Raw genomic sequence first — 26414 nt, 5'->3', positions numbered from 1 at the left:
TCTCACTGTTTATACTGCGTAAACGCCAAAACGAGATTGCCGCGGGTTCAATCAGCCATCGAACTCGGTTACTGCTGTTTTCTGACCCTAGATGCACAACGGGTTGTGGGAAGGATCCGAATGAAGCTAAAAAGAGGCAGCGAAAAACATGCTAATGAAAGTGAAATTTACCATTTCCTTCACGTTTTGCACAATGTCCATTGCTGGGGTGATGTAATGCGGGAGGCAACCGCCGAAAACAGATCAACATTCCTGCTGTTGGCGTGACCGTTTTGAGACTACACATCAGCGGAGCCGTGGGAAATGGCAGCGAGAAACTAGCTTCGATCTAGGTCTGAAACGGGTGGGATTGTGCAACGGTCGACAGCCAAAGGAGGACAACATCGGTTGATGATCCCGACCCATTGCTCGTAGGTGTGAAACTTCAGCTGCGACCTACTAAAGTTAGGTAATAGTTGAAATTTACGTGCCATACAGGCGCCAATTTCTTGGTTGTCATCGCGTAATAAAAATTATAATAAATTGACATAATCTGTTGAATTTTCGTCTGTTTATCGACGAAGAACATGGAGTGGGCTGCGGCTGCTTTGACATTAGCTAGCTAGAGGCCTTGCATAATACTGGCGGCTTTGTCGTATACGTTCACGCTACAAAGGCAGTCGCGCCCGATGCTAAACGTAGGAGGTTGGTGGTTTCGTTCGGATACGTGTATAAATATACATAGATACTTTACGAAGCGATAATGCGACATGGTTCGACCTTCGGAGATTATGATTTTCTTTCAATCGTCTTGTCGAGCGGCCAGGTAGAGCTGGTTGCCTTGGAGGAGGAAAATGTCGTTTCGTTTCACATCGTACGTACTCTAGTTGCTGGTTTGATCAGTAAAGCAGTGAACACATTTCCTGTTCGATGCCTCACTACATTCGAGCCCACAAGACGAGTGAAGGAAGGATGTGTACTTTTATTTAATTGAAAATAAACAGTATATTATTTAGTTCATGTATCAATCGGTTGCCGCAGGCCGCCTCTACGGTTTCGTTCTGGATTCCATCGCAACATATTTTTCTACTCTAACATTGCTTCAAGCTGAACCCTGGATGCCTAACGCGAATCGATAAAATGTGCACTTACGTACACTGTACATTAAAAATGTTTATACTGTTATGAAATTTCACACATTTTGAATCTGATTGAGGATTATACCAAGCCAGAAACAGACAGTCACTATAACATGATGTAAATAAAAAATCCAAAATTTGTAAGAAAACTCAAACAAAAAATGTTCGCTCTTTTTTTTTGCTGAAGTCAGTACTGTTTATATTTATTTTTCGAATACATTTACTTTTTGTTTGACTAAAACAATTGCATTATTGGTGCTAAAGTGCTGTAAGCATCACTGTACGGTTGGAAACACGATTACGTACATGCGAGAGCAATTGAATCAACAAAGCAAACAGAATAACGATTCATATATGCACATCAAAAGATTCGGAGTATGTAGTTCAAAGGAACACCATAAGCTCCGTCGACTTTGCGTTCCCATTGAATCTTGATTCCCGAGCAAGCAGGGGCCTTGAAGCTGCGAGTACAGCAATCTGCTCCGAGGATGGAAAAGAAATTGAAAATAAACATGAATACGTTTCCCCTCAGCGAGCTCTTGTCTAATTTCCCAGTTGCGCTGGAGCATGACCAAGCCGAAAGACCTTGCCGCCGACGACTATTTGCGAACGGTGGGCTGTTATACAAGCACATTTTTGCTTTCAATTTTAATAAATCGACTGAAATCAGCCGCCCACTACTCGTTTGCGATGTTTCACTCTCCATTGTATACAGAATGAAATCTCTTTCATGCACTAAATTGAGCAATTTTCCACCAGTTTTTTCCCATTCAAGCCGTTGCAGCTACAATCAATAACATGTGTTAACAAACAAACAAAATTGCACAAAAAACGCGTCAATCGATTTGCTCTAATAAACGGAGGAATTCTGCACTTTTTTATTACTGCACATATTTCTATGAACTGCAGACGGTGGGAGGTTCGAACAGTGTTGGCGGTCGAGCGATGCGATATGCATTTCATAATTATCTGATAAGTGCGGTACTGTTCCCATGAAAGGGTTGGGCAGCTCATTAAAAATCAATAAACCACACCGAAGTTGTTGCAGTGTGCATCAAGAGCACTATCGGAAGCAATATCAGCGTCCAGCACAGTTACGTTGGCCGTGTCGATAGTTTGTGGTGTACATACTTCTGAAACAAATTTTATGATGAACTCGGTGCGCTGTCAGCCGTAAATTGAAGATCGTGAGGAAATGATTAAAATAATGGAAATTACTGGCTAATTATCAAAAAGTAGTGCTTGTAATTATGCATGAGGAGACAAAAGATATTGATCGGATTTATGTCTGACGTCCATTGCAGTAATAAGCCCCAAAAGAATCGAATATTTAGTGTGAACAGTACTCGATAAGCTGCATTAGACCTGTTCAACCTGCATTATCTAATTCCGTTTTTTCATGAGTAGTCGAACGATGTCTAAAATAATCAATATAACGAAACATTCATTCCATTGCATTATTGCTTTAGACGAAGACTTAATCAACAGGAAACGAACCCACGCACGTGCAAACATTTAACCTTTCGCACAAATTGCGTTGTTCGTTGGGTAAATTTGTTCTCCCACAATGAGCTCGTTTCTAGAATTTCAAAAGTGTTAGTACATAAGAAAGAGGCGTACCACAATTGAAAGCTCGTTCTAAGCACCATTCCAACAGCTTAATGAGCTCATACTGCCTTCGTGGCATCAACTTCCGTTTGTTTGGAATTTGTGATCGCTTGAAATGACGCAATTTTCCTTCTAAACGCGAATTAACTTGATTTTTACACGCAAAGAAAAGTCGGTTGAAAAATTTCAGCATGTTTCGATTCCCAAATATGAGGCTAATATAAAGCGAAAGCAAATCTAATTATGAGTTACTATGTTCGCAGACTAACGACCTGTTTCATAACATGCTGTAAGCTTTTCTGCTGTGTGTCAATCTCAAGCGTGCCTTCAGACCAGGAGCTCGATAAGTGCTTGGCAGCAGCAGAGGAAGTGTGCGCGCAACAATTAGAGCTGCAGCAGATTGGCTTTCGTGTTTATAGTCTTAGACAAGATTGTTGCTGTTGTGCAAACACTGGATCCTGCACATACCGAATCGAGCCGGTTCATGCTCTCCGGCAGCAAAAACACACTAGTTTTCTGCACAAGATCGTTCTCCAGATACTTCACACCACGCGTCCCTATGGATGCAATTTCGAGGCGAGTTTTCACACTCTTGTCCCATTGCCTCACAGCCAGTCAGCAAAAGTACCTGTTTCCAGGACGACTCTGGCGACGACGACGACGATGATGACGATGACGGTAACGGCAACGACGACTACGAGGGCAAATATATGCACACTATTATGAAGCTTTCGCTTCGTTCTCGAGAAGAAAACGAATTTTGCATTATAGGTTGGGGCCTCCCTGTGGGAACCACCATTTCCTCATTTCCCTACAGAGAGGTTGGGTGCTCGAAGGTTTCTCGTCTTGCACCGACAACGGCGACGAAGGATCGCAGCAGGAACACATTCCCGCTCCATTCTTATTACATGCCTCAACGCTTTCATTGTTTGAGGTTCATTGATGTATTCACGTGAGGATGGTGAGCTGGGTTGGGCTAGGAATCGTGTTAGTAGTTGGATTCAGGCCCTGTTGGCAACACGATTTCACAAAGCAATGTTGGTTTTGTGCTATGAAGTTGAGCTTTTCCTGCGAAAAACAAAATTAATATGAGCTGGGTTCCTTTCATAAATTTATAAATTGCTGGGAAGCCTGATGTTGGCAACACGTTGGAGGTGCACTGCTTTCGTCGAAGTTTGAGTTGTATATTTCACATTAGTCGGCTCGGGTACCAATTTTCTATACATGGACTGGACGAATTTGAATTATGAGTTATATAAGTTCATATACCATTTGATGTAGCAAACAAATCAACAATTTACGCTTTAAATTACCTGAAACTTAATCAATTCATTGGCTAAATCTTTAGTTCATCCGACTATCGGAATGGTTCTCAATTTGAACCTCTCACTGCGTCAAAATACCCTCCAATTTATTTGCCAACCTCCATCGTTTAAGTTGCCCAAACATATCTGAAAAAACGAAAAAGATAACTTGTTAAGTAATGTTTAAACAGTGTTCTTGCGGTTCCGTTGCGCGGATAGATACTTATAGGACGATACATTCCATTGTAACTACTAATTTCCGGTTACTTTTCGATTGTTTATGATATTTTTCAGGTGGTTAGAAATTAGTTGTTATGCGAACAAATAAATTAATTATTTGAATACTTATTAATATTGTCGTTTGCCTTTCGCTATTGTATCTTGTTTGGACTAAAAAGTTTATCTAATGCAAATTGATTTATAGTCAAAATTTTACAGGGTAGGTTTTGAACTAGGACTGGAAAGATTTAAAAATACAAATTTATGACGCATTTCAACATAATGCAGAATATATTGGCTTAAATGGCACGTTCCCCGTATGTAGTCGGGGATTACTGCGTCATAATGCAACATTATCATGTCGGTTCTCATGGTAAAAAGGGACAAGTCTGTCTTTGCCAGTAGCCATGTTGGTAGACTAGACTGATTCGTAGTTATGCTGCACAAGCTCGACTCCTGCCAACAGAAGACCAAAAATTAGCCCGTAGTATTTTAAGCTTGTTTCTAATGACCCTACCACGTCACAAATCCCCGACTATGTACGGGGAACGTGCCATTTGAGCCAATATATTCTGATTCCTGATACCACGTCTAGTTTTCCGATCTGTACATTTCACATCCTTGCTCTCACTTGACTATAAATCTTCATAACTTTCCCTACTTCCCTACTCAGTAATTTGTAGCTAATTGAATGTCGTTAAAAAGTAAAAAATATCACTTATTTCGTAGCATCTACATATGTATACTATGCTACCACTTTAATATTAGACAATACTAACATCCTCTAAAATGCAAAAGCATTTTGTGTGCAAGTTTTCCAGCTTAAATCTATTTGGTATAGGACAAATTAATTCCTCTGTGTGAGTTCGTATTTGATCTACAAGAACTAATTAAAATCCAGTGCAATATCGTTCCAGCTACATACGTCAATATTATCATTCCGGATTACTAGTGTTGCGTGGCATTGATGTTAGTGCCAACTTGGCTTGCGATGAAAGATATGAGATGTACAGTTGATCTGATCACATAGAACAGAATTCCATGTTCAAACAAATTAGTATGAAAAGATGTGTTAAAATTTGAGTGTATGAAAAAGGATTGAGGTTCGTTTAAAAACTCTGAAAATAATTAACCCAAAATATCTCTCGTGTGCGACTATATCCAATGTGAATAATGTCTATTGCTATACATTTAGGGACACGTTTTTCTGATCCCGTCGCGAAAAAAAAAATCCATTCCGCAAAAAAATATATTGAAGTTCATAGTTTCATGCAACGTAGAATTTTTATTCGTCAACATGAAACCAGTCATCCAGTTCTATTTCTGTGCCTCTCCCAACGTACCAGTCCCATCCGTTCTAACCGATATGGTTGCTAGAGCAATATGTAATCGCATACTCACAACGAGCAAAAAATAACAACTGGCGATGACAGTTTGGTTAGATTTCCATTTTTTTGTCTGCCCTCCGAACAGAATGACATTCGATTCGCTCTCGGCCGCTAGGAATTCAATCGCCAGCCGGTCTTCTGTAATTACACATGTGAACACGAACCGATGAACCCGGAGGGAAATTAGAGTGAAGCATAAAATTTCATTGTTCTCAATTGAATCAGCATTGTGCAGGCGGCCGGTAGCTTCGCTGGAATACCCCAAACTACCAGAAAAGGAAGCTTTCCTGCAAGAAGAATTTCGCGAATGCTCGTTACATCGAGCGATCATAATCGTGGAGAGCTTAACGCTTTGAAGATAATAGTATTTATTCGTGAAAATTTCTGCCGTTCCTGCTAGACTTGAAGATAGAAGCGAAGCACAGGCGAAAGCCCCTTTGAAAGTAGGATGCCCGTAGCCAACCATAGAAGAGATTATCTCCGCTATTGCTTATTTGCAATATCTTACATTATCTTTATTCCAACCATCAAATCCGATACAATGTTAGTCTTCCACTTTCACCTGGCATCCAAGCGCAGACGATCTAAAGCTGCTTTTCTTTTGTGTAACGACATTGCCAAAAGGTGAATGTTATATTATATCAACTTTCCGAGTCTGCCGGTCATTCGATTTTACTGCAGTTCCATTACTCGCAAACTCGTCCCAAGAGTCAAGGAATCTGTTGATATCATGGGGCGAACTAGCGATAAAAGGCGTTGCTGGCGCGTACTGCTCTAGTCAGAACATGTGCCATGGAATGTTGCTCGACTGCTCTAAGGCTGGCAGATTTTTCACCTTCCACCAGGGAGCTACTCTTTGATGCTTACAGAAAACGTCGTTTGGGTGCACAGCACTGTTGAGTGCAGGAAAAAAATTAGACAAGAACGAAAGCATGCTACTCGCAGTCACCCGATGGAGTTGGGCATTTCATAGTTTTCTGTTACGCTGCCAAGGGCTTCCGAAATGTATGGTAGAGTACGTTGGAGTTTCTTAAACAAACTTAAAATATTTTTCTAGTCGGTAGAGAATGGTTCGAACAAACCGTGGCAGAAACTCGTCCGCCTGAGATTGCTCTATTGGAAATTTACTATCACCGAGATAAATTTGATTGGATGAGCTGTAATCTTTATTGAATTGTACGTATTACAAATTCTGGTAAGAAATGCCTTAAATCGACCGTTGAAAGAATCGCACGAATATGACTGTTACCCTGGTTACGTTTCGATTTTAATGTCCAAAGTACCATAATATTTTCTGGTTCAGTTTCCCAGTTACATTATTCATTTAAAATAAACGGGTATACCTCTTAGTACACTTCTCTGACATAGCATGCATTTGGAGTTTTTTCTACTCTGTAGCAATCCATTCAATGTACTTCGACGAACTTTTACTGTACGCTTACGAAATACACGGAAATAAGTTTCTAAATGGTTATCATTGGTTTCATTCGAAAAACACGCACGAGAAGTTCGTCACGTGACGTGAAGCTGAAGTTGCAGTGAACAGATAAATTCCAAAGCTGCTGATACAAAATGCCTACCACCCATCCTTCATTAACAACATCAAACATCAACAACTATCGTGGAATAACTTCATTGAGCGCTCTCTAGAGCTGGTGAATATGGAGCCACTTCAGTTTCAATACCAGTACCTAATCCGGCTACTTTTTCATCTCGATCGGATCGGAAGCAAAATCGCTCTGTTGATTAATAATGCAGTGAATCAAATGAACGTTTCTACCGACTGTATGCTGTCCACATGTACCGCGCCAGGTGTAGCGAAGCAAAGCAATCGAAAAATAACAGTCGTCCCAAACCATTCTGAACAATAAGGCACTGTTATTTTCATCGATGCGGTATAGATCGTTTATATCAAAATGTTTGAAATTCAGCAGCAACGATCTTCGGTACAATACAGTGCCCATCTGTTTTAAACACTGCCAAATCCACCCTAGTGTTCGCGAAGTGGAAGTTACTAAAGGTGACAATGCAGCTTTGATTTACGGAAGCCGTCGTCATCCAATAACATTTAAAGCATAGCGTCAAGTTTTGCCACGGAAAACAACATTCAACACGTCGTTGAGCATGACAATGTTAGAATGAAGATACCAGTCTATATTGACGATGATAAGATTGATGTGCGTCAGCACGATCTGTCCCTGCGTACTGCCTATAAATTTAATATTCGTCATGTCGAAATACGTAACGGTTATATTTGAAACCTGGAGAATTGTTTCCAGCTTGAGAATGCGAGTGACGAAACCTATTCCTTCACACCTGAACTTTCATTACGAAATAGAAAGCGTAACCAAATCTCAAATCACGCTGTGCACATATGAAAGACAGGCCCATACGTGCCAGGTTTGTAACAAGAAGATACACTACAGCCTTCATCAACATCAACTTAATCACAATTAACCGGAGATGCAGTTCGGACGCCAACAAATGCTGGAATAATAGAACCAAGACACAACGTATCCGATCATTGTGTTGCTACTATTTCCCAATCTACTATTTCCCAAACAACTTCTAGCACCACCGACAATCAAAAAAATGACAAAAACACGGCTACACGATCGTGTCCCGTACGTCCCACGAACAATCTAAATAGGATCCTAAATAACAGGGTGTACGGAATAGCCCGCTAAAACTGATATTATTTACACCAACCTATTCACCGGTTTACATATAAAAAAATTGGAAATGTGGAATCAAAGGTAGGTTTTGCAGCTGTTTTGATCCTAGCTCCCAGATCGAGAGATAATGGTTGTCAATGAAGATTGCCGGATATAGCGCAGGGAAGTTACTTGGGACCGTTGATTTTTCTGCTTTACCTCAAGGACATGTATTTAGTGCTGAAGACTTCTCGCCTGGCCTGCACAGACGATCTCAAAACATTTCATCTCAAAAAACTTTCGCTGATGAATCTAAAAGCAGTAATTACCCCCTTCTGAAGTTTGGGACCACTGCACAGAAGAATCTTTGACCCAAAAAGTGACAATTCAAAAATTTCTGCGATGGCTTTTAATACAACACAACCGACTTCCTCGATAGCTACTGCACAATTTGGCAGTTTTATTTGATTAATTGATAAAACGTTAAAAGTAAATGATATAGATACAGGCAAAACTCCAAATCTCCACATTATAGGGTGATTTGGGGAGAGATACCGCACAGTTCTTGAAAACGATCCTGCATCAAAGTAAACCATTCAATATTTGATGAAATTCTTTTTATAAATTGCGACAAGATTCTAAAATACTGTGAAATGGTGTTTGTCGTGAAAAAAAAACATCAAATTTCCATGAACATTTTTAAAAAGAAAGTTCATTGCTGGAGAGATGCCGCATATGCGGGTGAGACGCCGCACCATGGTCACAAACTGAAAAATGGTGAACAAAAGTGTTTTTAGCTCTCATTGATGTTTTTGTGATTAGGGGTTTTCAGCTGAGTTTCATAAAATTTTGATTACACCAATAAATCGACATTTTAAAAATATTTTTCTTATGCAACCTTGTGTAACGGTTAACTTAGAGTAACTTAATCAAGGGTACTATTTATTTATATGTTTGTACGAGCTATATGTATCTATGTGTTGGTAGGGGTTCCCTAAGAGCAGTTTTTGGATGTATATAACTTAGGTTTGTTCTAGAAAGATTCATTTTGGAAAATCATCAATTCGTTGAAATTTTCATTTTTATCCCAAGATTGACATCATTACAAATCAATGCGTTCACTAAAATTAGTACCTGAAACTTTGAAGAATAAACCGAAGTAACTAATACTTAGATACATATCGCCCGTTTAACCCTAGAACGTTGCACTTGCGTTTTCCACCCTAGAACGTTGCAATGGGGTACAAATGTACCCCACGCGTTTGATCGCAATTTTCGCAGGTAAAAATGAAAACAAAATAATGCATCATTTTCCTCGTTTTTTAATTGCGAGAACAGATGTGTGAGTGAAAGTACGGAATTTATTGAATCAATGATATATAAATTGGTGCGAACAAAAAAATGAAAAATTGTGGTTTTGACTTTTTTCACAAAAATAACTATAACTTTGCGATATTTTAACCGATTTGAAAAAAATCAAATGATTCTAAATGTTGAAAGAATGGTCTAGAAACGGTATAAAATGGAATTTCGAAATTTTTGAGAAAGTGGAATTATTTGTAAGAGCGAAAGTTTAAAAATCCGGTTTTGGGAAATGCTACTAAATAGGGTGCATTTGTAACACGCAACGTTACTGTTACAGCAGTTACTGTGCGCAATTATACTTGCGAGTTATTATTTTGAAAAACTACTAAAAATAAACAATAAAACAATTAAAATCAGCAAAAATGAGAACAATTTTGTTTCTACTTCAAAATTAAATTAAATTCAATTAGAATAAATAATGAAAAACGAATATATAATACTGATTGTTACTTACGTAGTAAAACAACCAGTATTTAAACTGGTATTGTCACGAATCACATTTCCACTGACAGTACGAAACCTGACGAAACGCTAACGGCAACCGTACACTGGGGTACAAATGTACCCCACGCCAACTTTGACACCTGCTTCCACGAAGGCTATAAGCAAACTAGCTATACCACCTTTTCCTACTCTTAATAGGATCTCTAATAATTAGGAATTATGGTTAGGGTCCCAGGTCAGTAAATGCCGAATTCTCGTCTTCACACGGCTCCAAAGATGGCGTGGGGTATATTTTACCCCAGTGCAACGTTCTAGGGATAAATATATAGATAAATAGACTATAATCCTATATGTCACTGTGTTAGGTCCATTAGTTTGTGGATATAACTTATTAATAACCTATACCTGACGCAAATGACCATTTAATGACATTCCGAGGCGAAAAAAATATATTTCAGTTACGTATCCTCCACCAACGAGTGCGGCATCTCACCCGCAATTTTGATGCGGCATCTCTCCCAATTGTATAGGAGAGATACCGCACGACGACGTTTTCCTCCGAAATTATGGATGACCGTGCTCATGATCAGAATGCCTTCTAAAAGGTCCCAGCTATTCAACCGATACATGATTTACCAAAAAAAATCGAACGATTTAAAAAAACGAAATTTTAATGCGGTACTGAAAAACTTTTGGCACTCCGTGATGCAACTGGATGCACACAAACGTTAATGAAACTGTCGTGAGATAATAATAAGGATTATTTTACATCTCCAGTGTTGTAATTCTTCGAAAGACAAACTCACAATATCATATTTAGTACCGCATAAAAGTGACCCTATATAAGTGATATAGAAAGTGCGGCATCTCACCTGATGCGGCATCTCTCCCGAAATTACCCTACTTCTACGCATTATACTTTTAACACAACATATAAAGTGATTGATATTTCAAAAGGGACCCTTAAATAACATTATTTGTCTCCAGTAAAATTTGTACTGTCTACGAACCCATCAGTTGGCATCAAAACTCAGATAACTAAATCTATTATCTCGAATCCTAGAAAAATGTGTTGTTCATCACACATTATTCAGATTCTCAGGGTGGAATCTCCAACTTATTCCAACTCCAGTTCTCACGTCTATGACTGATTGTTGCCAACCTCGCAAGGCTCGAAGACTCCTCAGTTCCTCTTCAACTCGATCCACTTTGCTCGTTGTGTACCTCTCTTCTTTTACCAGTCGGATTAGTTTCGAGAATTATTTTTGCCATGTTGGTTTTCACCATTTTGACAACATGCCCAACCCATCGCAACCACCCAGTTTTCGCTGTGATGCAAACAACGGGTTGTTTCTCTAAGCAAATGTTGTAATTCGTGGTTCATACACCGTCTATACATTCCATTTTCCATCTGATCATTCGATAACAATAAGACCGCATCGCTCTTCCGCCAGGATAGCATACTTTGTTGTACCGTACAGTTTTTCGAAGCCCAAAGTAAGCACGATCACCTGCTAGAATACGTCTCTGTAATCTCTAGGGCTTACTTCTAACCGGTCGACTCTAATAGCCGTGTGGGTCTAATTTGTGATTCGGTATATGTACGCCTTAACGCGAAAGTCGAAGTAAAAAGAGATTGCCTCTGATCCATCATTACCTGCACCCTAACCCCGTTCGCAATTCATCCCTAGAATCAAACTTCAATTGCTCCACTTTAGAGTGATCAGAGTCGGTCGGTTCAAAGTCGTGACTTTGAATATATTGCCATTAATGAGCCACAGTCATTTGTAGAGCTGCCGAGCGACTGGATTGGCCAAAAGTAAACCTAGTCTAGTGCATATCTATCTTGATTTTCAAACTAACCCCGTAACTGATTCAGGTTCAAACCTGAAAGCTGCCTTCGAAACCCCTACCCAAAAATAAGCCAGCTATCGGCACGAATTCAATTCACTGTTCGCGTCGTTTCCCTTTCCAACTTCACTCGCATTCCAGACACTGTACGATATGTTATGTCTGAGAGGGATTTGGTGCATTATAAATTTGATTTTATTATTAGCTTTCCTTCACGTATCGCTGTCGGCTAGAAGCCTGCCGTCAGAGCACAGCTTTTTCTTCTATCCGTCGAATGTTTCACGGCGAACTGCCGGTTTGCACGTTCTTGCAGCTGCACTGGCAGGGATGTTGAATTTTTTGCGTCACTGTCTTGGGTGCAGACTCGGAAAGTCACTCCCGAGTGCAGGGAAGAAACAATTGCTTCACAGCTTGCGGCAATAGTTGTTGAGTCATTATCTGCAGAACTGCATGACTCAGTGTATGTGTGACTCGAGTAATTGAAATATCAGCAAAAATTGAAAGTACGATTGCCCTTGTACCAGTTTGCGCTGACTGATGACTGAATTATTGCTTTAGATTTATGATTATTTTGTGGGATTGGCAAAGCAATATAAAGCTACATATTTGGGTTTGTGTCAAAAATCCAAAGTTGTTACTATTTTTGTCTTCTTAATATTTAATCATACAAGTAGCAGAAAGAGATAATAATTATGTGTTCATTTCATTGGCTTTGAAGGGCACCACGAGCAGAATTCTCCTTACAGCTTTCGCAGATAAATCAATAACTGCTACCCCTTTTAATCACCATCAAGAGTCATTAAGACTGCACTACATATAGGAATAGAATGAAATAATTCAGGACGCTCACAAATTACACTTGAAGCCAAGCGAATTGTTTGAGGCCGCGCGCATCAACGGTGATGAGATAACAAGTTCGCCAAGTAACATCGGCAGAAATCAATCATTTTCAGTTTCACCATTCCATCAGAGCTGCCAAACGGACAGCAGTGCCATGATTCACGCTTGGTGGGTTCAATTTTACGCGGGCTTAAGCGAGAAGTAGTACAGTACAGGTACGAGGGCGCACTCCATCGAGACGGGGGCGCGGTGGAATGCGGATATTATCCAGCGCTTTGAGCAATAATTCAACGCTTCGTTTAACATTTCCTTATCTTCGATCAACAGCTTCATTTGAAAATTATGAGTCTCTCGATGACACCATTTCCCTTTTCAAAAAGTGGGTGAAAATTTGCCACTGTCCATCATAGCAAATAATTAAGTATGAGAAAGCACACAGCGAATGTACAAAAAGTAAGATCAACAATTTTGAGCGTCGAAGCAAACATAAAGTGTTTTCGTGGTTCCACAGCACAATTTAAGCTCAGTACAACTTTCAACTGTTACTAACCTGAAATTACCCTTTCTTTCTACCCCTCCAGTGATGGCCCAGGATAGCTTCAAATGTCCAGATGACTTTGGTTTCTACCCACATCACACATCCTGCGACAAATACTGGAAGTGCGACAACAACGTGGCTGAACTGAAAACCTGCGGAAATGGTCTGGCCTTCGATGCGACGGATTCCAAATATCTGTCAGAGAACTGTGATTACCTGCACAACGTGGATTGCGGTGACCGCACACAGCTTGGTAATTATGCATACGATCGTAATCCTTAGAATAAATATCTTTAGCTTGGATTTAGAGTTTCGCTCTAGCCCTTTTTGCCCCAAATACAAACACATAACCATACCAACTGCACCGTATGCGGACTAGATATCAAAGCAGGTCTACGCCAGGATGGTGTTGCTTTTCGGTCCTGTTTATTTATCCATTCAGCCAGCTGCAATATTTACTCGTCCGACTGACTGTACCAAACTTAGCTAATTATACGCCAGCAATTCGCTAAATGTTACTGAGGTACAATGATTCCAGAGGCAGTTTACAGTGGCACGAACCCTTTTCTCGAACAGTTGAATGTAGAAATGTAGAGGATGTCTAAAATGGAACATTTTTATATTAAAAAAAAAGTTTTTGTAAACATTGAAATGACCATCAAAGGGTTGTTTGGAGTTTGCCAGACCAGCATAAAGACCCCAAAAGATTGTGATTGCTTTCTGCTGGTATTTCAAAAAGTTATATTACATACGTTGAACGTCTCTCTGTAAATCAAAATTGACACAGGTTTATTGTCCTAAATCACCTATTTTGGTAAATTTCTGGTAAGGTTACTATTAAATGCAGCTTGGTACAATTATAAGAACTGCATATTTTTGTTATAATTTCTACTTATATAGCTCTCCACCTTATTGCTTCTATTATCCCACCTATTTCAACATGTGTGCTAGAATTGTTCTTTTCTAAATTTGTTTTGGCAATAAATGCTACAATGTAAGTTGAGATTCCCGTTTTGTCTTTCTTATATAGAAAGGTTATACAATCGCTCCAAACATTTGTTTGGTGCCCCTGTTAAAATCCAGTAAACCTATTTATCTCAAAGCTCCAAAAAGTCAAGTTTTGTCACTTTTTTCGAGCGTGAATCTCTACGTTTCATGCATTTTAAAGACATTTATTTGGCATATACACAGTCGATTTTTAAATTATACTGTACTCCCCCTTCTATGGACTCAGGAACCGCCGTAGATGGCCAATGTGGTCAAAGCGACTTTGGTTTGTCATTAGTGATCGAGACTGGTAAATCCAAATAATTTTGCATCCATTTGGATAAGTTTTGCATTATTATGATATCTTGGTGGTACCAGTTCATATAGAAAATTGCTGTGTGACCGCACTCTTTAACACGTACTTCCGGAATCGGAAATCCGATCAACAAAAAAATCAGTAGTAGTCGATGGGAAGGTACAAAGCTTTCATTCGAGACTAAGTTTGTGTAAATAGGTCAAGCCATCTCAGAGAAGTAAAGGTGACATTATGCTCACATAAACAGACATTTTCCGATCTCGACGAACTGAGTCGAATGGTAACGACACTCGGCCCTCCGGGGCGGAATAAGGCTACCGATTTTTAGAGTGATGGATAACCTGGAACCACAAAGTAATTGTTTTTTTGTAATATGATTTTTTCACATAAATATCTGTTTTTGTAAAAAATGTCATAATTTTCATTTCAGTGTATTTTTTCCAGCGGAGAACAGTTTATTCTCTTTAACTTATTCTCGGTTAGTTTTGCTAATCGAATATTTTTTTCAAAGAAATATATGCAAAAATTTCTAAGCCGTTTTGAACAATTGGTGTTCTGTCAACAAGTTATTATTGCCAGAGGAAAACATGAAAGTTCATAAAACCGAACACAGCTGCAAAGTTTTGTTTCTATCGGTGATGGTGATATTTTATCGTCGTCCGCTTTCTCATAGAATCCCTCTAAAGTCGCCTAACAAGTCATCAAAATCTCACGGAGCAGCAAATTGTTTTAGTGTTTCTGAAAGAAACCTAAATCTTTCTAACTCGTTGCCCCCCAACCAGCCGTAATAAGTCCTTTATCTAGCAGAAAATGATATTCTGCCAAACGCTGCATACGGTTCACAGTACATTGCACACTTACTGGGATTAGTTCGTGTGCTACTGTACACACAGTTGCACTCATAATTAGTGCATAGTGGGGGCGGTCCTTCCCGGTGGGTGGGTGGGTGGCTGTGTGACGACTATGGGAACGTCAGTACCAGCTGGTACATTTCGAGCGAATGTACAACTTACCAGCCATACTCCCATATATATAGATTCACAAATTGTGTTGCTAATCTGCTTGCCAAGCTCATTCAAACGGAGAGATGGATGCAATAAATTAAATTTCATAAATTATATTAAATTCGTCCCTTTTGCACCGGTTCCCCTCCGCCCTATTTGCTTTCACTACCTTGCCATGGTTGTTATCCTTGAAACTGATGGTGTCTGTTGCGGGCACCATTCACTCTCAGCTTGACTGCCTCAATTCACGTACACGTGCCAGTTCATATTTAGGCAATGAATTTTGCAAGTGTTTATCCGTCGATTATAGGCACACATTTTCTCCCTACCTAATAGGTCACACTTGGAAGGTACAAGCCCACAGGGAAATGCCCAATTTTTGCGACTAGGTTAAATTATAAATTTTATAGCGACCCACATTAGCTAGTCTCGTTCCAATCCGAGCAAGTAAATTGCCGATTAGCGCCACATAGCTAGTTCAACTTAGCACAGATGGCGCTCTGGTGTGACTTGCAAAATTATAATCAACATATTTCATTCCCAATATAGTTGGGGGAGCTTTCGCAACGGTACCATATAGCCGAGAGATTTGAATTTTACTGAAAGTGTTATGTGGGTTTTAAATGCATTGGCCGCTCGGTTGGAAAAAAAAACTTTTCATTGCGGTGGTTTTTTTCAAATCATGAATAGTTCATACTTCAATACGTTGGCAAGATGACGGATATAAAGTGGACGTTTCACAATCCTTTTGACGTATCGATGTATTGGTGGAATTCAATATTGGAATGCATATTTTTAAATCATTCTTTTGAGTTGCACCCATTCACATTTGTGTAAATACTCTTAAGTATTGACTATAGTTTTGATTAATGGCTTTCTACCTTAGCGGTCAAGTTTTCGTTAAATTTTTCTGTGCAACACTCAAAGCAAAGATCAGAATTTATAAAGGTGAATCCTTCTATCATCTTCTTGCTAATTTTATAATAATTATAATAATGATCAAATTCTTACGAACCACTCTGTGTCTGGGCAGTTGTTTGTGATGGCTTTGTACTTCACCCAGGTGCTCTTAAAGAAGTGCGAATAACCGAAGCAGATGAGCCTCTTTTTATTCTGCTTGGGATTACGGTGTGTTACGGCCTTACGTGTATCTGTAAAACTGTCGGGGCAGAGAGTTTGATCTAACACATCTTCCTGGCGTACTAGAAACGAACGGAAAACGCCATTTTTCTGCATTTTTTCTTCTGCTTTCCGAAAAACGTTAAAAATACATCTCTACAAATGCCAAAAGTATAATAAAACTACGTCCGTTGAAAAATATTGAAAAACTAAAGTGTGCAAAGCCCTTCGATATAATTTGAATCTGACAAGTATTGGCTTTCATCAATCAGAACTTTGTTTGCTAAATTTCTTGGGATGTAACATTTAGAGTAGTAACCAGCAAAATTTTATATCGTATATTGTGATGTACAGCCTAGAATCTTGTACGATATTCTGGTTGTTATTTATTACCCTGTTTTCCAATTTCATGACGTAAAACAACCATAGTACTTTGGGTACGCGTATAGCGTAGGGGGTAAATCGATTACCTTGTACGCAGCTCACCTGCGTTTGATTCCTGACCCCGCATAGTGTTAGAGATTTTTCTAAGGAGATTTTTCTAACCCAAAAAGAGGCAAATGACCTTAAGGTTAAAACCTCTATAATCGAAACAAAAATACCATAGTACAACCAATCCGATATGATTACAAAAACTTGGTAGTCCCTACTTTCAGCTCTGTTTAGATATCACAGGGTATGGTACCTGCTCGTTTATGCATTTTGTCTTTTACCTACAGGTGTGCCACCGAACATTTGATAATAATTATTCGTTTATAATACGATTATTACACTATCGGTCATTCATACCGTCCATTTGTTAGTATAGCATTGTAACTAAAGGGTGAGTCGTTAATCATTGCGACACTAGAGATTGATTGGTGAATCGGCTATAGTTATCGGAATGGAAAAAAATTGATAGTAGTTTAGTATATGCATTTATTTCAGCTTATATATGTCAATTAAACTTTAAAATGAGTGAGTAAAATGCTCGACATTAATGGCTGATCCAATCTATCAGAGCCAGTACAGTAGTTTCCGGTACGTTTTTCTCACTTGCTTCTAATTCCTCATCATTTCCTTTCCATCCTTCGCCACTTCTATGATCTTCCGAAGTTCGCATTTCATCATGGCCCAATAGAATTCGATCGGACGGAATTCAGCACAGTATGATAAGTTCAGGTATTTCGGCACAAAATCCACCGAATCCGCCGTATACCACTACTGTACGGTTTTGAAATATGGCATGATGCCAAATAAGGTCAAAACAAATGGTTTCTGGAGGAACTCAGTATTGCAAATCTCACCGTTCATGGTACCTTTTGTTACGAATAATTCACTACATTTGCCACAAGTCAATATTGCTTGTCAAATCAGGTACTTCGAAGCGACTTTCGACAGCTTCTTTCGTTTGAAACGGTCATCCATAGCAACTGATCCGTGAAATAGCCCTGACCCGGCAACTGTTTGAAATCCGCTTTGCAACAGGTCTCATCACCAGTGACGCAGAATCGGAACCTCATTAACAGCGTCGTGTAGTTTTCGGACGCGCGTTTTGGCAATGCTGCTGATGCTCGTCTTGAGTTGGAATTGTACGTTTTCAATCAGGAAAAGATCAAAAGATGAAAATCCATATGTTTTCTCAAGGCACGACGCGACAACCCACGATTTTGCATGTGGGTGAACAAAATCCTTTCGCTAACAGTTTGTTGATTTTCTCCCATCTCGACCGGAATCTCATTGACAACTGCAACACTTAACGGATGTAAACAACACACTCTAAAATGAAATTGGGCAAAAGTTGGTTCATTTGGGTCAAGTTTGAAAAAAGTAACGCAAGTTTAAAAGTGTCGCAATACTTAGCGATTCACCCTTTTCATCAAACAGAATGGTTTATTCATGGCTAAAGCGAATTTTATTGTGCGGTCATTCGTATCCTATCAGCAATAACATATGAATATTAATTACCCGTCGCTGTGACGGAAAACCTGTCCAATTATAGTGAAGCTTTTTCGAATCGGCAACAAATTGATGACTCATAAACTGTGGATGCATTGCTCAAGCGATTGTTTTCCCATGTTTCTTTCAGAACCTCCAATAACCACACCACACTGCGATCGTCTTTACGGTATCTTTGCCGATCCGGCCAAGTGCGACGTGTTCTGGAATTGTTGGAACGGTGAAGCCTCCCGCTATCAGTGTTCCCCTGGTTTAGCTTACGACCGTGAAGCCCGCGTCTGTATGTGGGCCGATCAGGTACCGGAGTGCAAAAACGAAGGTATGTGACTTGCGAGTAGATAATCCAGCAATAAAATAATTGACATTTAAACTTCGTCGCTTGCAGAGGTGGCCAACGGATTTGTTTGCCCGGCTGCTGGTGAAATCTCCAACGCTGGTTCGTTCTCGAGACACGCTCACCCAGAGGACTGCCGTAAATACTACATCTGCCTGGAAGGAGTCGCTCGTGAGTACGGATGTCCCATCGGAACCGTGTTTAAAATCGGCGATGCTGATGGTACCGGCAACTGTGAAGATCCAGAAGATGTACCCGGATGGTAAGAACTTTTTTTTATTATAATTCATGTTGAATTTAACCAGCACATTTATTGGACACTAGTTTTCAAAATTTCTAACTCCTATTGTTGTTCACTTTCACTGTTACTACTTCAAAATGTACTCTAATGCAAACATTGACCTTCACCTCACGAACATCACATTTAACTTCACATCTTTCATTTACACCCCCTACAGTGAAGATTACTACGGTGATTTGGACTTGAAAAGCATCCGAAAGAGCGAACTCCTCGCCGGTCTAGTCCAATCTGGTGGTGGTACCCACGGACCAAACAAACCAATTGTTAAATCCAACCGCCCACCCGCAAAGGAGAACTAAACAAAAATAGTAACACAGAAAGCAATCCAGAAAAACAAACAAAAAAATTCTACACAGAAACGTACTTCTAGAAGACCTAGAGACCTAGACGCTAGGGACAGTAGCGGAGCTAGTATCTAAGAAGCTGTGTTTAAATTCTGGAAGATCCTCCGATGAACATCCTGCCTTTTGCCGGAGGATAATAGACTGTTATTAAAGTAATGATTTTAGATAAGTGATAGTCAGAGAGGAATACTCAAATCTGCTGAAATTTCTATGAAAACTTAAGTATCAAAGAAGCCATTTTTAAACAGTTTATGAATTTTAACCCTAGAAAATTTGAGCCTTGCTAGATCAGTGAACACAGTTTTTATTTATTTATTTTCGTTCCTCTTAGTTAAGATGACGTGAAAGCACCAACCTGTCTTCTGTAATTTTCGATAGCCTACATATACTTTGTACCACTTTCCCACAGACTTATCGTACGAGTAAACCGACTGAGGAATATTCCCTCACGAAATCAAGTTTTCATCTTTTCTATGAAAAAGAGATTTCATTTGTATGTAAAAATTGAAAAAATTCAAAGCCCTATGCCGAAGGAAACCTAAGAGAGAGAAAAACAATAAAGAAAAATAAAGGAAAAATCGAAAAAATCACGTACAACTATTACCCTTTCATTGCATTGATTAAGCAAGTACTACCATTATGTCACAATCCCATCACCAATCTATCCGACTGCTCTGTCACTATGTGTCTCTGTGTCGGGCGTGGCCCCTCAAGGACAGGATTTGCCATTTTTCTGTTTAACCCAATGCTAATCGTGCGGAAGCTGTGATTAATTTTACATTCTTTTGTTGCCTAACCTCGTTTTATTTACACTCGGTTGCATTATTTGAGAGAGTTGGCGCTGCGCTAATTGAATGTCAGCATATGCGAAAATGTGCTTGAGCGATTTAAAGGAAAAAGGCTTCCAGGCAACGTGGATATCGCGAGAAGTTTTGTGAACTCACGGCTAACATCGCAAGGTTGGTGTTCGTACTGTTCATTGCATGTGTTGCATAACCAATTTTGTACGCCCCTAGGTTGGGTTACGTTTTGGACCGGAAAACAATGAATTGATGATTTCTTTAAAAAAATGTATAAACCTATGAAAAGTTCATTAAAAGGGAAATATGACAGATGACAGATGACAGATGACAGATGACAGATGACAGATGACAGATGACAGATGATAGATGACAGATGACAGATGACAGATGACAGATGACAGATGACAGATGACAGATGACAGATGACAGATGACAGATGACAGATGACAGATGACAGATGACAGATGACAGATGACAGATGACAGATGACAGATGACAGATGACAGATGACAGATGACAGATGACAGATGACAGATGACAGATGACAGATGACAGATGACAGATGACAGATGACAGATGACAGATGACAGATGACAGATGACAGATGACAGATGACAGATGACAGATGATAGATGACAGATGACAGATGACAGATGACAGATGACAGATGACAGATGACAGATGACAGATGACAGATGACAGATGACAGATGACAGATGACAGATGACAGATGACAGATGACAGATGACAGATGACAGATGACAGATGACAGATGACAGATGACAGATGACAGATGACAGATGACAGATGACAGATGACAGATGACAGATGACAGATGACAGATGACAGATGACAGATGACAGATGACAGATGACAGATGACAGATGACAGATGACAGATGACAGATGACAGATGACAGATGACAGATGACAGATGACAGATGACAGATGACAGATGACAGATGACAGATGACAGATGACAGATGACAGATGACAGATGACAGATGACAGATGACAGATGACAGATGACAGATGACAGATGACAGATGACAGATGACAGATGACAGATGACAGATGACAGATGACAGATGACAGATGACAGATGACAGATGACAGATGACAGATGACAGATGACAGATGACAGATGACAGATGACAGATGACAGATGACAGATGACAGATGACAGATGACAGATGACAGATGACAGATGACAGATGACAGATGACAGATGACAGATGACAGATGACAGATGACAGATGACAGATGACAGATGACAGATGACAGATGACAGATGACAGATGACAGATGACAGATGACAGATGACAGATGACAGATGACAGATGACAGATGACAGATGACAGATGACAGATGACAGATGACAGATGACAGATGACAGATGACAGATGACAGATGAAAGATGACAGATGACAGATGACAGATGACGAAAACGAACGAGTATCATAACGTCCGGTACATTGTGACGCAAAACGTGTACGTCATAAGATCCGAAAACAAACGGACGTCGCTAATTCCGGGACCTTACGACGCACACTGATTTTCGGATAAAATAACGCGGCTTGGTGCGTCATGGCCCAGACATTATGACGCGCTCTTCTTTGGGTTTTTATGACCTGGGACGCAGTTCTTATGCGTCATGATGTCCGAAGCTATGAGTGCGTCATTGAATCCTGGACTTCACGACGCAGTGCTTCTACGTCAAAACATCACAATATCGTGTGCCTCTCCACACTTTTGTCACAGCGTTCGGGGGTATTGCGTCATAAAGACCGCGATAATATGACGCACTTATTATTTTGAATATTTGACGCAAAGGTACGTCATAACGTCCCATGTCATACAGTATTGGGAGACGCAATTCATATTGGCTATAGTATCCGAAATTACTAGTGCATCTCAGTGTCCACGAAATTGACTGGAACATAAGATCCAAAAGCGAACGTGCCTTCGTAACGTCCCTTTGTAACGCACAAAAGGTACGTCCGTAGATCCGAAAAAAATGTGCGTCATAAAGACCGGGACATTTTGACGTACACCTGTTTTCTGATATTATGACGCAGCCTGGTGCGTCACAATGTCCGAGAACCATGGACTTTATGACGCAGCGCCTCTGCACCATAACATCTCAATATTGTGTGCGTCATATAATCCCGGATATTATGACACAGTACAGATCTCGGACGTTGCGACACTAGGATGTTTGCGAACTTGAATGCATTTTCGGACCTAAGCGTATGAAGAAATTAGTCAATATGACATAATATTTCACGATTTTCATGAGACCTGCTATCACAAACATATAGCTCTGGTTCTTATAAAACTTTTCTCAAAGCAGTCGTAGCTAAGTGAAGTGCAAATAATCTTATTTGCATAATGAAATATGAATATTTTTCATTGTAGTTAATTACAAATCCAATGTGATTACAACTACAGCGTATTAAAAATGTCGTATGCACAAATAAATACAACAAATTTAACGTAGTTTCACATATTTCCTAGGATTCTCTGAAAGACAAAACTTCTTTTATACTTGTGATAAGTGTTTGTCACATAATGGATTTATTAGCACTAATTCCAGCAACGATATTCATATTTATATGTAGCTTACCATTTCAGTCGCCATTGTTATAATTATGCATATGAAATTTCTTTCTTAATCAGAGGTGGTTCCCCCCACTACTCTTCACCCCCTTCCGAGTAAGGGGCCTAATTTTTGGACAATCCCTATCTCATATATTCAAAAATAAAAGTTTTATTGAAATCGATGCGCCAGAACATCTAGAGCAAAGGGATAGGAATACTTGTTCATAATTTAATGCTCGACCTGCGTCAAGGGGTGACCTGCTTTTCAAGATTGAAAATATGGAGTTTTTTAATATAGTTTACCGAAAATAAAAAGATCTTCGAATTAAACTTTTAATAGAAGTTACAATTTAACGAACTTCTCTGCTATTTCTCTTCATTTAAGTAATATGTTAATTTAAATTGCAAATATGTCTGGTTTTGTTGTTTTAAACTGGAATTATGATCTGCGTTTTTTACGCCAATTAGGTACTACAATGACAAGACTTTTCATTGATTAATTCATAAGCTTGCCATTTTGTAATATTAATTAAAGGGCAACCCCTCAATAATTGTGTAGCTTGGGTAGACTGTTGCACTGACTCATTACATTCATAAAATTGTCAATAACGACGCTAGCCACGATCAAGGTTGTTCTACTGGGGAAGAAAAAAAAGTTAGTTCAACACTCGCTGTTAATAGAGACCGAGACTATCTCTGCATATCCACGAGTATCACGGGGAAGGAATTGTATTAGTAGGAGAGGGAAACGGTTAGGAGATGACTTGGTAAACAATACGATCTTAGCCACATGCAAACAATTCGTGCGCGATCAATTTCTGAGATTTTTTTTCGAATAACTTGAACTCCAGATTGCCAGCCGTCTGAAGTTTTGCTTCCTATTTTTATTTTTAGTTAATAACGTCTTACTTCATTCATTAATGATTGTTTTCAGATTTGTTCTTAGTTTTCGTTAAAAAATAAAATTGATTTAGCGTTTACAATTGCAAAAAACTATTCGAGGGCAGTAAATAAACTAAAGATACAACTGTAAAACTATATATTTTATTAAATAACGTTCAAGATCAAAAGTTGGATAAACAATATGTTTGAAACGGGCCTTACGAAGCATTGTTCTATTTGTATGATGTTTATTTTCTGTTTATTTTTTGTTGGCAATATGAAACACTTTGGAGCGGCCTAAAATAAGCAATAATTATACCGGAAGCATTACTTTGTTTTCTTCCTTATCAGATCTCAATGGATCTTTACTAATGTCGGTAAAGCTTGAATCGAAACTGCGTCAGGCTCCAACCCCAATGGCGCTCAAAATGTATGAAGGGACAGCGGTTGGGGCTAGAGTCCGACTCAGTCCCGGGTTCAAGCAAAAATGGCATGAGGTGGCTCATACCTCGGTTGGCGCCGCGGGGAAGTAAAAGAAAGATGTTGCCAACCTCTTAGAAGGTTACATCACTGTAGAGTATAAAACAGGTTTTTTTCCATTGCGTAATAAATAAATGAATCCTGTAAAATGGGAATCGTGAAGTGCGAATTTTTTTAAGTGATACTGTCATAAAATAGCGCTTGTGATGCATTTATCCACCGGGATGTTTTTTGGGAATGAGTCCAAAGTCAAAAATCTATCTTCCTCTAGTTCTCCTCGAAGTGAATTTTGACAGTTGACGTATACACCTTAATCATATGTTTGTCTAGAAATATGTGACGCTCCCAGCACCAATCTTCAAAATTAGTCGTATCGTCATGATGGATATCCCCAGATTCATAACGTTGCCGCAAAATTGAAAGGAGGTTAATAATTCTAATTCTTTTTTCCCGTGTCAAGTTTTATTTACAAACAAAATGTACTAAATGTCCTAGCGAAACCTGACCATTTTCCGATTTTTGATTCATTTGTTATTTTATCTAAAATTATAATGTAATAATCGGTCGTTCAAAGTGGTGTTACCGCTTAATTAGACAAAATATTTACACTCACAACAATTTTTTTAGAATCTGTCTTGAACATCGAAGTGATGCATATTATTCTACACACTCGCCTAAATTGGCAACATTGGTTAAAACAAAGCACAAAGACCGATCGTGCGTCAAAATCCATCCACTGCAGGCTATGAAATTAGTATACATCAACCCGCACCCCCTACTAACACCGACTCCCTCACTGTTCCCGCTAGACGTGATGTACAATGATTTGTTTTCTGATGCTTTCACTCTGCTAATATAATTAATTAATTTGCGGATGCCTGGTCGTTGTTTGATGTTGTTTGAGAAACGTGCCGAAATTCGATTAGTACACTCATGTTCTCCCGTGAAATGCGAATCTTTTTGTTCTACATAAATGCGTATCCCGCCCGACTGCACCGATAGGTTCTGCGGAATTAGCTGAGTGCTTCGGATGCAGTTACAGGTGCACTGGATCACCAAATTAAAATAACCTGCATATATTTACACAATAGGGTGGTGCGCGATAATAAGAACTCAGGAAAGTAACCTACATTAACGACTGCTCGTAATTTTAATAAATACTCTCAGCAAGGTCAACAACTCAGTGAAAACTCTTCGACCACCCTACCTTACGCACCTTATTTCAGATATGGATGAGGGACGGGGAAACATCCAGATTAAACTAGGTAAATAAACGAGTTTATTGCTTGAAAGCATCACCTAATCTAATTTAGTAAAACCAAGCAGGAAATGTAATCAAATTACCTCTGTTCGTGTGAATTATTTAATGATGATTTTCAAACACAAATTCAAACACGTTTAATTGTGTTTCTTTCGACACTCGTCTATTGCATGCCAAACGAACAAACGGATCTCCATGCATTATGCTAACATAACTCTAGCAATGGTTTCGAAAAATGTTTAAAGCTTGCTTCCTATCATTTTTTGGTTTTATGTGTTTCTCATTAATTACACAACCGTTTGTAATTAGGTGTTATATGTCAATTTCTCAAGCGTTCAGAAGAATTTTACTAACGATCAATTTTATTTTATCTTTCATAGCGAGGACTACTATGGTGATCAGGACATCAAGGCGTTGCAGAAGAAAGGATTCTAGTTCAAGTCATTAGAATAGGCTGATTTATATTAAGTTATTTTCTAAGTTTTTCTTTACAAAAAATAAAACTTTAAAATGATATGTGTTTCTGCTTTATTTTACTTTAAATCGAAAGTTTACCATATTCTTTCTTATACAGCAGTTTCTAGTTCACTCTTATCCAACGACGGATTTTTATCTATGTTATATCAACCTTAACCTTGTCGAACTTACGTGAGGTGTTCCCCATAGCCTGAGGAAGATTTCGTTAGAGTTTATGGTGAAAAACAGTACTAAGTACA

General features: G+C 39.2%; 1 protein-coding gene across 2 annotated transcripts in view; it reads left to right on the top strand.

The window, feature by feature from the left end:
* LOC131677852 (protein obstructor-E) overlaps positions 1–26212 on the top strand; it is a 49290-nt gene extending 23078 nt beyond the window's left edge. Inside the window, exons 2-5 of one of the 2 annotated variants that reach the window (XM_058957917.1) lie at positions 13373–13582; positions 18824–19012; positions 19079–19289; positions 26079–26212. In XM_058957917.1, coding sequence (XP_058813900.1) covers positions 13373–13582; positions 18824–19012; positions 19079–19289; positions 26079–26133 — 665 coding nt within the window. In that variant the 3' untranslated portion in view covers positions 26134–26212. Of the gene's footprint in view, positions 1–13372; positions 13583–18823; positions 19013–19078; positions 19290–19485; positions 20270–26078 lie in introns of those variants that run through there. The other variant, XM_058957916.1, reaches the window with a different exon arrangement.
* The last annotated feature ends 202 nt before the right edge of the window (positions 26213–26414 follow it).

Source organism: Topomyia yanbarensis, chromosome 1, assembly GCF_030247195.1.
Source record: "Topomyia yanbarensis strain Yona2022 chromosome 1, ASM3024719v1, whole genome shotgun sequence".
In the NCBI taxonomy this organism is placed as follows: Eukaryota; Metazoa; Arthropoda; class Insecta; order Diptera; family Culicidae; genus Topomyia; species Topomyia yanbarensis.
Note: the sequence above shows the minus strand (reverse complement) of the source record. Positions and strands in the feature narration are given on the sequence as shown.